Source organism: Mytilus galloprovincialis, chromosome 2 (genome assembly GCF_965363235.1).
Source record: "Mytilus galloprovincialis chromosome 2, xbMytGall1.hap1.1, whole genome shotgun sequence".
In the NCBI taxonomy this organism is placed as follows: Eukaryota; Metazoa; Mollusca; class Bivalvia; order Mytilida; family Mytilidae; genus Mytilus; species Mytilus galloprovincialis.
Window position 1 is genome coordinate 59,911,630 of NC_134839.1, and position 17,822 is coordinate 59,929,451.

The window sequence follows — 17,822 nt, forward strand, 5'->3', positions numbered from 1 at the left end:
TTATAAGAACATCAAGATTATATTTTACCTGTTTTATTGGCTATTTTATGTTTTGTATGTCCGTATTTTCCGTTTGTCCAGAAATGTTTGTAGCACAAAAAAAGAAGATGCAGTACAATTGTCAATGAGACAGTTCTTCACAGAACACCAAATGACACAGAAATTATCAATAACATATAGGTCACTTTACAGTCAATTTTTTTTTTCATTCGAACTTTTTGACGTAATTTCACACAAAAATTAGACGAAAGACAAATATTTTTTATTTGGTGCGAATTTCTTTCTAACAGTAACGATACAAACTGTTCAGCGAGCACAAGTTTTGATCATTTGTTTCTAACATACTTTTGAAAGTTTGCATAAACTTTGACAAACTATACACTCGCTGCAAATGCATCTACAGTTTGTCGTTCGTCGTTTGTTAGACCAAACGATACATTTATTTCTAACTTTAACATTATATCAATTATTTAAACGTGTTCTTGCTTGTCAACTCAAAACATTGTCTAAAATTACTCAAAATTACAATCCCCTCTAACCAAACGATGCATTTGTTTCTAGTTTATTTATAAGAACATCAAGATTATATTTTACCTGTGCATCGTTTGGTTAGAGGGGATTGAAATTTTGAGTAATTTTAGACAAGAAATTCGCTCCAAAATTTTTTTTATATTTTGTCTTTCGTCTCATTTTTGTGTGAAATTACGTCAAAAAGTTCGAATGAAAAAAAGAATTTACTGTAAAATGACCTATAGTTGTTATTATTCCTGTGTCATTTGGTGTTCTGTGAAGAGCTGTCTCATTGGCAATTGTACCACATTTTCTTTTTTATGCTACAAACATTTCTGGACAAACGGAAAATACGGACAGACGAAACAAAACATAGCCCATAAAACAGGTAAAATATAGTCTTGATGTTCTTATAAACCAACTTTGAAAGATAACTTAGTCATCAGTCTAACAATGAATATTATTGCAAAATAACTTTAATATTTGAAAAAATCAGGCGGTGCCAAAAATTGCAAGATTTTCTTCCCTTCCGGAACATCTAAGATCATCCCAGATATTGGTTTGGTTACTTGTTGCTAAGTTTTTAGTTTTCTATGTTATGTGGACTGCTGTTTGTTTTCTCGTCGATGACCGTTTTTCGCTATGGCTGTGTCGGTTTGTTTTCGGCCTTTGAGTTTGATTGTTCCTTTGATGTCTCTGGCCTCTCTTTTAAAATGTTACCTCTCATTGCAAAAGTTATGAGAGTTAATCAGATCGGCACACTCTTTTAGAGAATCGTGTAGCAGTCATGTGTTCTCGTGTATGGCCGATTAGAGATCGAAGAGTGGTCGAATGTGGTCGCGAAGGCATCGGATATTGGTCGAGTTGGTCTTGTGTATAATAAATATACACGTCGCATTGATCTGGAAGCGTCGAGTTAATCTGGAAATGATCGGACATTAGTGGAGCAAAGGTCGAAATGATCGAGTACTGATCGGTAAAATTTTTGTATTCCGACCAAACTCGATCTCTACACGATCCTTTCCCGATCAATTCGACCGTTACTCGACGAATTCTCGATCGAATTGATCGGGAAATGATCGTGTAGCGATCGACTTTGGTTGGAATACAAGTAGTTTACCGATCAGTATTCGATCATTTCGTTTTTTGCGCGACTAATATCCGATCATTTCCCGATCAACGCCAACCTGTTCGATACGTGATCCAGATTAACTCGACCAATGCCCGATCGCTTCATAATCCCTAAGACTTCTATATTTTTTTTCAGCCCAGACGAACTCAACCAATACCCGATATCTACGCGATCATGCATTTTGACCCCAGAGGATTGTTCAAGTATGAAAGTAAGTGTGCATTAAAATCAATTATTAGACAGTTGATGATTTATTTAGCCTTCAAAGTTAGTTTTTAAGAACATCCATATATTTTACTTGTTTAATAGGCTATTTCTGTTTGACTGTCCGTATTTTCCGTATGTCCAGAAATTTTTGTAGTATAAAAATAAGAAGATGTGGACTAATTGCCAATGAGACAACTCTCCACAGGAGACCTAATGACATAGAAATTAACTATATGTCACCGTACGTTCGAATGTTCACAAACATCTTTTAAATTTAGTTTTTGACGCAATTTTATAAAACAGATTGAGACGAAAGACGAATGATTTTTATTTGAATTCGTGATAAATATATGTAAACAGTTTCAGAAAAGGTATCCTCCAAGGGATTGAAACTCTATTTGTGGCCAAATTTTGTGACATCTATGTGACATCTTTTTTTGCAATATAATTAGTAAAAACAAACAGGTTGTTGTGCTGGATACACCAAAAGAAATATATTGAACCATGACAACTACTGGGTATCAGATCTATGGAAAATACTGATTACATACATATGCACATATATGACACAAACAGTAGGCTTAATTTGTAAGAAAGCAAAACAAGGGGATGGTAAAATTTAACATCAGTACTTCTGAGTGACAAATCTCATTTCGGTGTGCCTTTTTCAAGAAAAGAGCAGTAAAACCCCCAAAACAAATCACTTTCCTACTTAACTTTCAGGAAGTTTTTATAACCATTGGGGTCCTCTTTGTTGAGCCCCTGCAAATCTCTCATACTTTTGATTTTGCTAATTGATTAGAGACTTTCCGTTTTAAATTTACCTTGGAGTTCAGTATTTTTGTGATAACAATTTCCACTGTACACAGTGATCGCCGTGTCAGCCACTGCATCATCTAGATTCTCGGCAACCTTTGCTGTATACCCCTTTTTGTTCGTCTTTTACGCTCTCTTCAGGCTCCGTCACAGCTATTAACCTGTCTATCTGAGGTCTAACCACCTTGCAAAATAATCCAACTGCTTTATTTCCATTTACATACTTTAAATGTTTAATCTTTCTCAGACATTCTGGGAACTACCGAATATAACCAAATAAACGGAGAATGTGTCCATATGGAATACAGGTAATGCCCTAGTTTGCATGTAACGCTATAAAGAGTCATTACTCAAGAGCGATAAAAGTGACGCAACCCAAATTCGCACTTGATCTGTGTTTTATGGTATTAAGCAGTGTGAATACGTTTCATAAAATTTGATTGAGGCTAAATAAAATTAGAGAACGGAAACTAATTGTTGGGACGTACGTATACGTACTTACGGACAGACAAGGGTAACACTTAATGACCCCTCCGCATCAGCGTGTGATATAAAAAAAATCAGACGTTTTTATACTGAAATTGTACATACCCGACCAATACCCGACTTTTCCCACGACCCCTTTACGATCAAGCCGATCTGGTCTGGCCATATCAGGCTGAGATCGAGTATAGTTGATTTGTTCTAGCTAATCTAGTAAAGATCGTGTACAGATCGTGAATTGGTCGGAATCATCGAATATGTATTTAATTAGTGGTCGGGTTGGAATCGTGTTGGAGTCATCAATGAGTCGTGAATGTCAAGTTAAGTTCGTCTACAGTCGGATAGCAGTTGTGTAGAAGTCGTAAACATGCCCGATCAAGAATTTGGTTATGCTTGGTCGTGGAAATTTGGACAATCGGGGTCATCAAGTTGATCTGATCGGCAGTGTGAACCTAGCCCTTTTGACAAAAAAATCTTAAGTGTTAAATTAATCTTACGATAAAAATATTAAGTTAAATTGTTAACTTAAAAGGAATATTTAAGACTTAAGATATTTTGTGAATAGGGCTACCGCTACCTACAATCTGTCGATAAACTGTAATTAAATGTAGGAGAAAAATACAATTTGATCTATTCGCTCGTTAGTTTAAACAGTACTTATTGATGAAAACATTACAACAACAAGAATGTGTCCAAAGTACACGGATGCCCCACTCGCACTATCCTTTTCCATGTTCCATGGACCGTGAAATTGGGTAATTATCTAATTTGGCATTAAAATTACAAAGATCATATCATAAGCAACAAGTGTACTAAGTTTCAAGTTGATTGAACTTCAGCTTCATCAAAAACTACCTTGACCGAAAACTTTAACCTCAAACTCCCACTTTCATTTTCTATGTTCAGTGGACCGTGAAATTGGGGGTCAAAGGTCTAATTTGGCTAAAGATCATCTCATAAGCAACAAGTGTACTAAGTTTCAAGTTGATTGAACTTCAGCTTCATCAAAAACTACCTTGACCAAAAACTTTAACCTCAAACTCCCACTTTCATTTTCTATGTTCAGTGGACCGTGAAATTGGGGGTCAAAGGTCTAATTTGGCTAAAGATCATCTCATAAGCAACAAGTGTACTAAGTTTTAAGTTGATTGAACTTCAGCTTCATCAAAAACTACCTTGACCAAAAACTTTAACCTCAAACTCCCACTTTCATTTTCTATGTTCAGTGGACCGTGAAATTGGGGTCAAAAGTCTAATTTGGCTTAAAAATTAGAAAGATCATCTCATAAGCAACAAGTGTACTAAGTTTCAAGTTGATTGGACTTCAGCTTCATCAAAAAACTACCTTGACCAAAAACTTTAACCTAGACGGACGAACGGAACCACAGACGGACGGACGGACGGACGAACGGAGCCACAGACCAGAAAACATAATGCCCCTCTACTATCGTAGGTGGGGCATAATAAAGTATGAAATTCAAATATGGGATAAGAAAACAAGTTATTCGCCTTCTAACTTTTATCAATCCATCTACTATCGCTCTTTGAGAAAGTATATCTAGCATTCTTACTTTTTCATTTTTCATAACAGAAGAAGGCTTAATCTGACTTGAAGCACATGCATGTACTTCTAAAATAATTGAATCCAAAAGGAAAAAAAGTTTCGTTGATGATATTGAGTGGCCGTGTAGTGTAAAAAGCAGAAAAGTCAAAACCGTCAATCTCCTTATTTGTTTATCTAAAGCAAGCAAATATCAATCCTACTTTTTCTTATAAATCTAACATACATCTCTCAATTATACAAAGTTTTTTTAATGGAATGCAACAATGGAAATTTTTGCAGTGCTTGTGCTGTGTATCATTTCTATTGATATCAAAATTACATTATATTTTGTAGAATGTCTATCTAATAAAAAAAACCTTATAGACTAGATGAAACATATTAAAATGGACACATAACCTTGTTTTATAGAGAAATTTTTATGAAAAGGGTTCTGCATAAGCATTGTCGTTTGTTTTTTTATTGTTGCACTTCATGCAATGTTTCTGTTGTTTCGTTTTTTCTTCTTATAGTATCCTACCGTAGTCTAAAATCGTTCATCTTGTCAGTTCGTTAGGTATTTGTGTTTGAACTTAACACACGGGGAAACTCCGCATTGACGTCACTACGCTACTTCTGGCGTAGAAAAACAATGTAAAATACGTTTTTTCTGCACTTTTGAATAAAAAAAAACATTTCTGAAGGTAAGTTTTCATTGTTGTTCTCAATTATTGCTAAAAAAAATGCCAAATTTCTAATGCCCGTTTCAATCCCGACTTCCGAATGTCTAAAAACATTCTAGAACTTCACAAAATCCCACTTCCGGCCTCCATTGCTTTGTGTACATTCCATTCAGCGTCATCAATCTTGTGGCAGGCAATACAGGTCAAGCAAATCGTATTTTTAGGAATTTTAAAATGACATGCTCCTTACGTCTTTCGCGATTTTCCCGCGAAAAAGCCCAACCAAAATGAAAGGAAAACTAATTGAAAAAACGATGCCCATGCCATAATTTTGTACAGGAATATAGAGTAGGTTAATGAAAAATAATTTACATTTATTTTTCATAGAATTTTCTTTTAATTCATAATAAAAAGATCGATATTCTGACCATCATGACTGTAGATAAATATTCATACAGAATTCCACTGATGTCAAAAGGGATGGCAAAAAAAGAGTTTTCCTGTTGAATAAAACCCAAAATTATTGCAAACTATTTTTAAGCAATATCCCACCAAGAAATAACGTAATTGCCGTAGACTGGAAAATCCCCTAATTGACAGTAGAGCAATTTGATTGGGTAGAACGAATTGAAATCACGTGATTTTGACGCCATTGAAATTTAAATGTAAACAAACAAGGTCAGAAGGTTCAGTATGGGACAGCATCGTACATTTAGTTACTGACAAATAATTATGAGTTACCAAGCTTGACAATGCATGGTAATAAAAAATGAAAGCTAAGTGTACAGAAAAAATAAGAAAAAATAGCCTTAGGATAACGACTTATCATTACACCTGGATACGTATGTTTCCCTCGGTTTTAGTATGTAACCCGGATTTGTTTTTTCTCAATGGATTTATGACTTTTGAACAGAGCTATACAACTGTTGCCATTATTTATATGGAGATCATTTAATAAAATCTTCTTTTAGAATCAACATGTTGCTTTGTCAAATGGATTTTCCAATGTCTGATTGTATTTCGAATAATCATTTAGTTTCATTCATGAATAAAATTACAACTAAGTCTTTTCCCGTTTCTTGATTTTTAAATAGATCTTTCAACTTATATAATGCCATTGATACATTTTTTGCTATACAAGAAAAAACGGCTAGCTGATATATCAGAATTACGTGGATTGCAGTATGCGTAATCAAATGGTCAAGATAAATGACTATTGTCTATTATCAAACTAACGGTTGGTCTTTTTAACTACTGACAGTACCACTGAGTACCCAAGTGTGTTTTTTCAATCTAAATTTATGCTTTTGATTTTTTTTTATATATCTCATATGCAAGTTGTGATAAACAAACTTTATCGAAAAAACAAATTTGCATATTTTATTACAAAACGTATAGCACCGGCATATATTCTAATTACAAGGTTTATTATGCACAAGCATGTGTTTATTATATTTGTCTGTTATCGCTATATATTTCATTGATCCCTAATTATTCAAGCATAGTTTTGATTTTTTCTTCGTATATTGCAATGGTCAGCATTATTCCTGTACCAACAGATAATCCACAGATCTGAACAAACAATCGTCTCCAGGAATGCTTCTCTCCGTCTGTTACGGATGTAAGTTCAGGAAGCTGAGATAAAACAACATCGGTTTATATTTTAATTATTCAATAGATATCTACTTAATATATGTAAAATGCAGACCTTAAATAGTTGGTCAAACAAGGGGTAATTTGACAATATAAAAAGAAGATGTGATATGATTGCCTACAAGACAACTCTTCATAACAGATCAAAATAACAGACATTAACAACTAAAGGTCACCGTACGCCATTAACACAGTTTTCAATGTAAGATATGGTAGTGTCAATTTTCTTAGCGTATAATTTCTTTTACTTGTTTTTTCAATCAAATACGGATCATATTTACAGGTCTGAAAAAGATGACCCAGTTGATAATTGAGATTCGTTATTTATAGGTATGCGGAGAAGGCACAAAATATCGACAAAATTGCTTTAATAATTAATAGTTTAGAATGTGAAAGTACCATTACCCTTCGGTGGATGAGTTATAGAAAGATATTAAAAGTCGTAAGGTTGATTTCCCTCAATCTACTTTACTTGTTTAGTTGATAAAGAAATTCGATATCTCTGTTAAATTCTTCACAACGTTTCTCAGACACCTTGGGATATATTTTTCTATTGCTAATATTAGACCCTAGATATCTTTAAATTGGTTTGTTTCGTTTTGCTACAGTCTCATATTCATATGAGCATCATTTTCATTTATTAACATTACAAAAGTAATTTATTTAAATTAATAATGTAAAGGATATATACCATATCAACAAGGGATATATAAATAAACATCCCAGCTATCGCCACAAAAATCCAGAGGCTGACAGCACCAATGTTCCCTACTGCTATGCCGATAACCATACCAATGCAGCTCAAAAGTGATGATAAGCAGTTAAATAAAACTGCTCGTTTTACACTCATTCCTTTTTTCAACAACATAGCGAAATCTCCTAAAACATAATATAATATGATTTTAAAACCACAAAGACAATTCATAACTAGTTATTTATTCAACTGTATGTGTACTTTCTAACAAGTTAAGGTGGTATGGGAGTCTAAAATAAAAATGATAGAATTTGTTCATACTTTGCCAAAACGTAGTATCTATTGATATATGTTGAAAAATATAATAAAAATGATAGGTCACCGTGCGTTTTCTCAAGCTACAGGACGTGACAAAATGACACATTTTGTATGGATTATACAGGGAAAACACCATTTTGTTATTAGAAACTCAACAAAATGATAAAATTGTTAAATACTTAAGGAAAAGATAGCTTTCAGACAATGCTTTGAGAATATCAAAAGAAAAGATAGGGTCACCGTACGTTTTTTCCAGCTAAAATACAAAATAGGAAAATTCCATGTAGAATCCTTCAGAAAATGCACGGTTTCAGAGTTACTTCCCCTTAAAATGCCAATTTAAAAAAAATTAAAAACAAAAAAAAATAATCAATATTTAATAATTATAAGTTATATTCTTATAAATTGGTTCTTTTAAATGAACATTCACATTTAAAATTTTCATTCCTGCATCAAATTTTGCTAACTTGATAGAAAATCTGCACCTTTGGTTCTCTGTTTTTTACAATCCAAGATGGAGGAAGACACCCATACCACCTTAATTTATGAAGTCTCCTTTTTATATACAACAAATTAGTTTAAATAAACTATTAAGACTTAAGTGAAATATGTTTTTTTTCTCATAAATATCACTTAATGGGTATTATGTCAGAATTAACGGATAGTGAAAAATAAAAGAGAAGAAAACACCAAAATGATAATAATACATCTTCTTCGTTCCAAACTGATATTTATAAATTAAAACGGATGGACATTCCAAGTTCACAAGTCGAGAAAAACACGAACCTTACCAAACACATTGGTACTAGACTTCGAGGGCTTCGAAAGGGTAAGCGTGGTGCTGCATTAGTGGCACCCGTGTCAGTACTAATTTATATTAAAAATGTCATTTTTTATTTACCCATTTCGTGAGGCAACTCGTGAAATAATACAGCAATTGACGTGCTAACGCCTCCAGTTATACTGTTTGCAAAGGCAACTCCGATCGCTAAGCCGTCACTGAAATTGTGTATCCCATCACCTACAATTATACGCCACAACATACCAGAAACAGAATTCGGTACCGCGTGAGTATGTGTATGTCCATGCTTATGATGTATTTGTACATCATATTCCTGTTCAAAATCTAAAATTTCGATACCTACAATAAAATTTGAATATATCATGTACCATATTTTGAAAAGGTAGGTATCTTATCTGATATTGTCTATAAAATTTTATTATTTATAAGTATTTGTCAAACATAAAAAATGCAAATTTCAAAATCTCAAATGTTATACCTGCAATGAAAATTTGTTTTTATACAATAGCAATATTTTGAGTAAAAGTTGATATCGCATTTAATATTTGTTTGTATTTGTCAAACATAAAGTAATACATTGTACCTATTTTGACTAATAGTATGACAATTTCAGTACATTGTAGTTGTAATTGTCTACTAAAAAATTTAACGTTCTTCGAATAGATTAATAAAATATTTTTCACATATTAAACTAAAGATTATGCCCGTTTGTTAATTTTGTTCACACATTGTTGTCAATATAATTGAATTGTATGCGACTGTTATACAGGTGGGAGGTTTATTACCTAGCTATAAAACCAGGTTTTAACCACCATTTTCTACAAAAGAAAATGCCTGTATAGAGTCGGGAATGTGACAGTTGTTATCCATTCGTGTGTTATGTCTTACATGTAGCTTTTAATATTGCCATTTGATTGAGGCTTTCCGTTTTGAATTTCCTTCCGAGTTCGGTATTTTTTGTTATTTTACTTTTGATTGGTTTCGTACTAAATATTAAAAAATATCGTCAATTCCATATGACAATTGTGCATTTTAGAAAATGCGAATTGAGTCTTACTCGAATACGAAATTGTCAAATAGCTGCATTTTTATACCTTCCGTGTTTAACTTTTCGTTTTGTTCTGGAATTTTGACAAGTTTGTTGTTGTTTTCCTAAAACGAAGAAAAGAAAGATGTGCTACATACTGTATTCAGATATTCATTGAAGTTATAAGACTGCTGTGAAGTCATTGATGCTCATAAAAAATACATAATAAGTATTACATGTATGACGTCTATGCTTACCCCGCTAGTCTATTTATCTACAAAGCTGTTAATGGTCAAGTAGTTATTATAGTACATGTTTATGGTCAAGTAGGTATTATAGTACATGTATTGGATCACGTCTGTCATATGTGTTAGTCGTGAATTATTTTGTTATAGATTAGGCCGTTAGTTTTCTGTCTGAATAGTATCACATTCTTTTTTAAGTCGGTGCCTATTATAGCGGACTATACGGTATGTGTGATGGATAGTTGTCTCATTAGCAATCATAGCAAATCTTGTCTTTATATACATGTATATTCACCATGATTAATGTTAGTATCATAATATGGATTCAAACGCTTTTACTATAGGCAGATAAGCTGAACCCTATTTTAAATGACATGTGGCTACCTTGTAAAAAGTTCAAAAGATGAGATTTGCCCTACCCGCACACAATACCCGATATTTTGAAAACAACGCCATATATCTTTACTCTTACTTGTAATTCTAGACGATTAAATATAATTGATATTTAATATGTTCCTTTATTATACAAAGCTCATTTCTTACTTCCCAAAAACATTGCAATCAATGTATGGACATATACTATTAAACTGACTGTTTCTTACCTTCATTCTGCTGTTCGCAATTATTGTCTGAATACGGCTTATAAGGAAGAAGAAATATATTGTTGATAAGCCACACAGTGCTTTGTAAACGTTTTCATGACTGTGAGATCCTGATTCGGGATCATGCTCATGATCCGTTTCCACTTCAGGAACAAGTGCCTGCAAAAAAAAAAATAACATGATGCATTGATCCAACAATAATACATATAAAATATAATTAAATTAAAGCTCATCCAGGGATTGTCTCTTTCTCATCAAATTTACCATATGTCTTATGATTGCTAAAAAATAGTAGTAATCTGTTTGCAACCCGATAATATACTGGCATTTTCTATATTTCTTATATTCAAAGTGGCATAGCTTCCTTAAAACGAAAGAACCGTAATGATTTCAAGTACATCTTTCATATTGATCAAAACGTTTTCCTAACGTATGAGCGAAAAGCTTTGAATGTGATTTACAGTTAAAAAGGACATAACTCTCCAAAAACTTTCAACCAACTCAAATTTCCAATATCATCAGAGTAAAATGGAAAAGATCCATAAACTACAATTCAAACAACAACAAAAAAAAATAGAATTCAACAGTCTTCAACAAAGGAAAAATGTCTGTCAGGTTGATAAATTGAAACAATTGATTTTCTTGAAGGCATTTTACATAATAGTAATCACATTGCTACGTAAAATCTATCAAACATGTTATTATTTGTCAGACCCATTTCAGAACCATGCATTTAACAATGTATGCATACTAGACATACTAGCAGTTGAGTTAATAGAAAGATTTTTTTTTCATATTTCGACAACGTTTAACTATAAACATACTTTCCGATGCTTTTAAATATAGTTTGAAAGAATTCGGTGACCCCTTACATTCTGAATAAATCTGGCGAGTTAAAATTATCTCTACGATACTTTAATAAACTCAAATTACACACATAAGAGGGTCAAAGCCATAATAACATAATAATTTTATACACATTATAATTTTAACATTTACATAAAATAGAATAAAAACACACTACATCACACTAAATGGCCTCAAGTGCCCCTTGTCCTTAGTTCCACAGACTGTTTAATAAAGGAGCCTGAGGATTTCACTTGTGGCTAGTATATATAAAATATAAACACTTTTTAAAGAATTTTAAATCATAAATATAAAAGTTGAATGTTTCAATTTAACGCTATTTAACATAATTTATCAAAACAGCTAACCCAGTTAACCTGTTTTTGCTTTACTTTGAATGAATTATGTCACGGTTAAAAGACTAACTTTAAAAAAACGTTGACCAAAATTCTTTCATATGATTTATCCAAATATGAAATTGAGGATTTATCACATATTAATTTTGATTAAACAAAGATAATAAGGAAATTATTACCCAACACCGATAATATATTGGAAGTCAAGAAAAGGCAAGTCTTTCCGATACGTCTAATTAATTCAGTTTTAAGTCCTTTTATGTAATATTTTATACCCCCCAAAAAAACATTAATGATCTGCCTGGGCTATTATTCCAAAACTGCCATCAAATGTAGAGTGATGTCCTGAATAACATTTTATCATTTTATTAATATACATTGTATGCGAACTTGAAAAATATGTAGACTTGGTAAATATTTGATTTTCAGCAGGCTTCAACATCCTTCCAATTAGTCGAGTGAAAGAACTACATGGAAAATAAACTAATCATAAATACCAGAATTTAAATTTTGTATTTACGTCAGACGCGCGTTTCGTCTACAAGAGACGCTTCGTATAAAAAAGAGCACCGAGGACCAATAATTGTCCAAAGCCATGCCAAATACAGCCAAGGTAATCTACTCCCGAGCAAGAAAAGCCAAAGTATCCAAAAAATTCCACGTTTCGTAAACAGTTTATTTTCGTGTTTGGAAATTTTAAAATTGTATCAGCGTCTGTGGTGTTCGCTTAAATTGTATAAATTTCGAGATTTAGAAAAAGTTTCTCAGTTTGAATATTTTGACATGATTCATTTGACATCGTTCTATTATTGAAGGAGGACATCTGTTATCCGAAATATCTAATATTTGTTCATTTTATAGTTATTTAATGGTGATGTTGTACCCTTTTTGACTTGTTATATATTATATTTTGTAGTGTACAGAATCATATTACATGATCCATCGCCCTGTAAGATCTATCGTTAACTATTTATTCAGTCATTTTATATATATATATGTCTAAAAATAGCAACAATCAACATTCAATCTATTTAAGCGTGGATCAGTTTGTGAAAATAAACTGATACAGTTACTGAATTAAAATTATATAAATGTCTAAGAATATAACTAAAACACGCTAATTTATACATTAAAAGTTCTATTAGATTCTAAATAGAAATATGCAATATTTCGCTAAACAAATTAGCTTCATCAGGCGTGTGCATCTCTCAAGGTGAAATCGGATGCATGACAAAAAAATATTTTTGTAGCTTAATCTATACAAGATTTGAGGAAAAGTGTAACATATTGATTGATGTTGCAAAAATATGTTTGTAGCTACAACTACAATACTATATATATATATACGAGTCTAAAAGATTGTGTAACAATACCGTTAAATAAATGGAAAACAAAACACTAAAAAGTGTTGAATATCATCGCACAAAGATGGAAAAACTGAACAGATGATATAAATTATACAATAATTGCAAATATTTCGGCTCAACAAATGGCCTTTGTCAGTGTTAAATGTTTTAACAATACTGATATATCTTTGTGCGATGATATTCAACACTTTTTAGTGTTTTGTTTTCCATTTATTTATCGGTTTTGTTACACAATCTTTTAGACTCATATAATTTTTCCTGTTTGTGTAGTATTGTCAACTCTGATGATCCAATACTTATTAAGTTTACTGGTTGGTAGATTCTTATAGACTCTATAGTTAGTCAAATGCGTTTTGTTTAAATATACTTTTTCACTTTTTTGGTCTTTTGGAAAATGTTGTTTGTGCTGTTTTTAGACCCTTCTACAACGAAATTTGTTTTACATGCACACGTATAAAAATGCGGTTTTTATCCAATGCAATCATAGGTTTGAACGTAGTTTTCAATTTAGACTCGTATATATACACAGCCATGTATCACCATCATTGATGGCGATCCGATGGATACATCTGTTGTAGGGTTGTCACTGACTCAGACGTACTTATAAATATAATTATTTTCTGAGACTGTATCTAACATTCATTTGTAGGATCCTTTACTATAGATAATTTAGCTGATCTGTAACAATAACATCTTCATGCCTTATATATCATGTACTGCAGTACGCCGCTAGATTAAAACTGACGTGGAAAGGTAACACACGGCCAGCGAAAGCTCTTTTTTGAGAGCCCAGGTGGTCGTGTGGTCTAGCGGGACGGCTGCAGTGCAGTCGATTTGGTGTCACGATATCACAGTAGCATGGGTTCGAATCCCGGCGAGGGAAGAACCAAAAATTTGCGAAAGCAAATTTACAGATCTAACATTGTTGGGTTGATGTTTAGACGAGTTGTATATATATATATATATATATATATATATATATATATATATATATATATATATATATATAAACCTACTTGATACAGTCTATTCAACATATTTTTAAACACTGTCAAACAGAATTTTGAAAAAAAATATGTATTTAAGTTCAAGGCTACGATGTTTTTTTTTAAAAAAGGTGTTCTCTGTCACGTCCACGTTGCAGCTGTACTAAGTAAGACATCTCAATGTGAAAGCAGCTGTTAAACAAATATTATATTCTTCGGCGACAAGATGTTATGACTTTGGGAACGTGTTGATAATGTTAACCCTTGTCACCAGTCCATTAAAAGACAATACTTTTGTGTTGAAATGATACTGAAATTGAATTGAAATGAAAATGCTTAATTATTCTAAACACTATGGTATGGATCGCTTGTGATACTTGTGAAGATGAAACTCGTATTTGGGGTTAACAATTATAAGCCTGGTATCTTTAAAGAGTTTTTACAACTACTAGGTGGATGCAACTGTTTAAGAATGCTTCGTATCAAGGGGTATCACCAGCAATTGATATCTCATTTTACTGTAAATACAACCGATCTCAGTCGAAACAATGCAGTTTTTCTACTCCCAGGCAGCTGCTCATATTGCCTAAGCCGTATTTGCCAAAACATTTTGTCTTTTAATTTCTTATTTTATTTAGCCTACCTACTGCTTTGATTTGATCACCACTGACGAATACTGAAATCAAAAGGCGCGTCTGGCGTACCAAAATATACACGTAAGCCTTTTAAGGCTTTTTGAAAAGCAAATGGTTTTAAAACTAGAGGCTCTAAAGAGCCTGTGTCGCTCACCTTGGTCTTGTGCATATTAAACAATGGACACAGATAAATTCATGACATAATTGTGTTTTGGTGATGGTGATGTGTTTGTAGATCTTACTTTACTGAACATTCTTGTTTCTACAATTATCTCTATCTATAATGAACTTGGCCCAGTAATTACAGTGGAAAATATTTTCTAAAAATTTACAAAAATTTATGAAAAATGTTAAAAATTAACTATAAAGGGCAATAACTCCTTAAGGGGTCAATTGACTATTTTGGTCATGTAAACTTATTTGTAGATCTTATTTTGCTGAACGTTATTGCTGTATACAGTTTATCTCTATCTATAATAATATTCAAGATAATAACAAAAAACGGCAAAATTTCCTTAAAATTACCAATTCAGGACAGTAACCTAACAACGGGTTGTCCGATCCATGTGAAAACATCAGGGCAGATAGATCTTGACCTGATAAACAATTTTTGTCCTGTTAGATTTGCTCTAAATGCTTTGGTTTTTGAGTTATATGCCAAAAACTGCATTTTACCCCTATGTTCTATTATTAGCCGTGGCAGCCATTTTGGTTGATTGGCCAGGTCACGCAACACATTTTTTAAACAAGTTACCCCAATGATGATTGTGGCCTAGTTTGGTTTAATTTGGCCCAGTAGTTTCAGAGGAGAAGATTTTTGTAAAAGATTACTAAGATTTACGAAAAAATGGTTAAAAATTGACTATAAAGGGCAATAACTCCTTCAGGGGTCAACTGACCATTTTGGTCATGCTGACTTATTTGTAGATCTTACTTTGCTGAACATTATTGCTGTTACAGTTTATCTCTATCTATAATAATATTCAAGATAATAACCAAAAACAGCAAAATTTCCTTAAAATTACCAATTCAGGGGCAGCAACCCAACAACTGGTTGTCCGATTCATCTGAAAATTTCAGGACAGATAGATCTTGACCTGCTAAACACTTTTACTGCGTCAGATTTGCTCTAGATGCATTGGTTTTTGAGTTATAAGCCAAAAACTGCATTTTACCCCTATGTTCTATTTTTAGCCATGACGGCCATCTTGGTTGGTTGGCTGGGTCACGCCACACATGTTTTAAACTAGATACCCCAATGATGATTGTGGCCAAGTTTGGTTTAATTTGGCCCAGTAGTTTCAGAGGAGAAGATTTTTGTAAAAGTTAACGACGACGACGACGACGACGATGACGACGGACGACGGACGACAAGTGATGGGAAAAGCTCACTTGGCCCTTCGGGTCAGGTGAGCTAAAAAGAGATAAACACCATGTTCAGGGGCGTAGCTGCCGTTAGGCACTTTAGGCACGTGCCTACACATATTTTTTTTTCTCACAAATATTACAAACAACGTTATATGTACATGAACTCAGTGAAGTTGTCCCAACTCTAATTATCGAATGTCATGTGTACACTAGTCTCTCGTCCTTAGTGAATGGAATATTGGATAGAATTGAATGTTTTTTTTTTATGTGTGTACCTTATATAGAAACTATAAACTAGAACTTTGGTTCAGATCATTTCAATTATATCGACAAAAGACTTAAATGAACCTCAACTTAGACACATGAATTATTAATTAGTTGTTGTTAGTTTTCAACTAGCTTTCCACTTTGTCTTCACCCGACTTGCCAATGTTGGTCGTCCGTTTGGCAGTGCATGCAGGATGTATAAATACGTAGTCACGTCTGGTCAGAATGGGGAAATTTAATATTATGCCTAGTTGTAGAGAGAATGCCACTCTTTTTGGTCTACTGAAAGGCAAAGTTTCTGCTCCTATCCAATAATCCCTCATTTTCCAATGCATGGCATTTTCAAATTTCCAGATCTTCGTCCTGTACAACACCTATTACAGGACTAAGCTCCCTGTTGTGTTTATTGTAAATAATCAATGTTTTTTTTTTTTGTTCTAAACTTGCATAAATATTTTACACTGGATGTTTAAAAATCAATCTATCAAATAGCTTCCAGTAGTTTTGAGTACTCTCAGATCTACGTGTAATGACCACAATTATTCAAATTCCTAAGCAGGTAGGAATTTTACAGTAGAGCGGGATATAAAGAAATACGAATTTCTTGAATTTTGTTACGTTAGTATGAACAGAACAGAACTTTTGCATTAGGCATCGACTATGTGTGTATGTGTTTGTGTGGCTAGGGTGAAGGTTTAAGAATCAAAAGATTGATGGTTGATGTCTTTCTAGCCAAAAGGATAGTGTTATTATATAGTAATATCAGTGTTTACGTGCACGTGCCTATCTTTTTAATGAAGGATCGTGAATATGTATTATCAATTAAGTTAAACGTATATATCGATTATAACGGAATAGATTTGAAAATACCAAACAGGGTGTACTACTTAATTAAAGGGATACGCGGATCTATGCTGGGCAGTACATATTGTAAATTTTTTTTTTAATATTTGATTTTCCAATTGTACTGCGTTATTTAATTCACCATTCAGATGCTATGGTAAATTATTCTTAATTCTTCAAACTTTTCATCATGTATATTATAATTATCATGATTAAATAACCAAAAAAATTTTGTGCATAAAATTTTGCAGCCAAAACGCTGAAATCTATTTTTCGTAAGGGGGGCTTTGCCCCCCTGAACCCCCTACCAGGGCTCTGCCCTGGACCTGCTTGGGGCCTTGAGCAGCCCCCAGACCCCCTGCCTATTTGTGCCTACAGTTGAATGGACACCTAGCTACGCCCCTGATGTTTATATATATAAAAAAAAGATTTTTTTAGTAAT

The 17,822-nt window shown here is 33.0% G+C and overlaps 1 protein-coding gene across 5 annotated transcripts in view; it reads right to left on the minus strand.

The window, feature by feature from the left end:
• Nucleotides 1–6,737: 6,737 nt before the first annotated feature.
• Nucleotides 6,738–17,822, minus strand: part of LOC143064007 (zinc transporter ZIP5-like) — a 30,869-nt gene continuing 19,784 nt past the window's right edge. For all 5 annotated transcript variants that reach the window (XM_076236500.1, XM_076236501.1, XM_076236502.1 and 2 more), the window contains 5 exons: nt 10,713–10,871; nt 9,933–9,990; nt 8,938–9,177; nt 7,716–7,903; nt 6,738–7,006 (listed from right to left, as the gene is read on the minus strand). In XM_076236500.1, the coding sequence (XP_076092615.1) occupies nt 6,863–7,006; nt 7,716–7,903; nt 8,938–9,177; nt 9,933–9,990; nt 10,713–10,871 (789 nt within the window). In that variant the 3' untranslated portion in view covers nt 6,738–6,862. The remainder of the gene's footprint in view (nt 7,007–7,715; nt 7,904–8,937; nt 9,178–9,932; nt 9,991–10,712; nt 10,872–17,822) is intronic.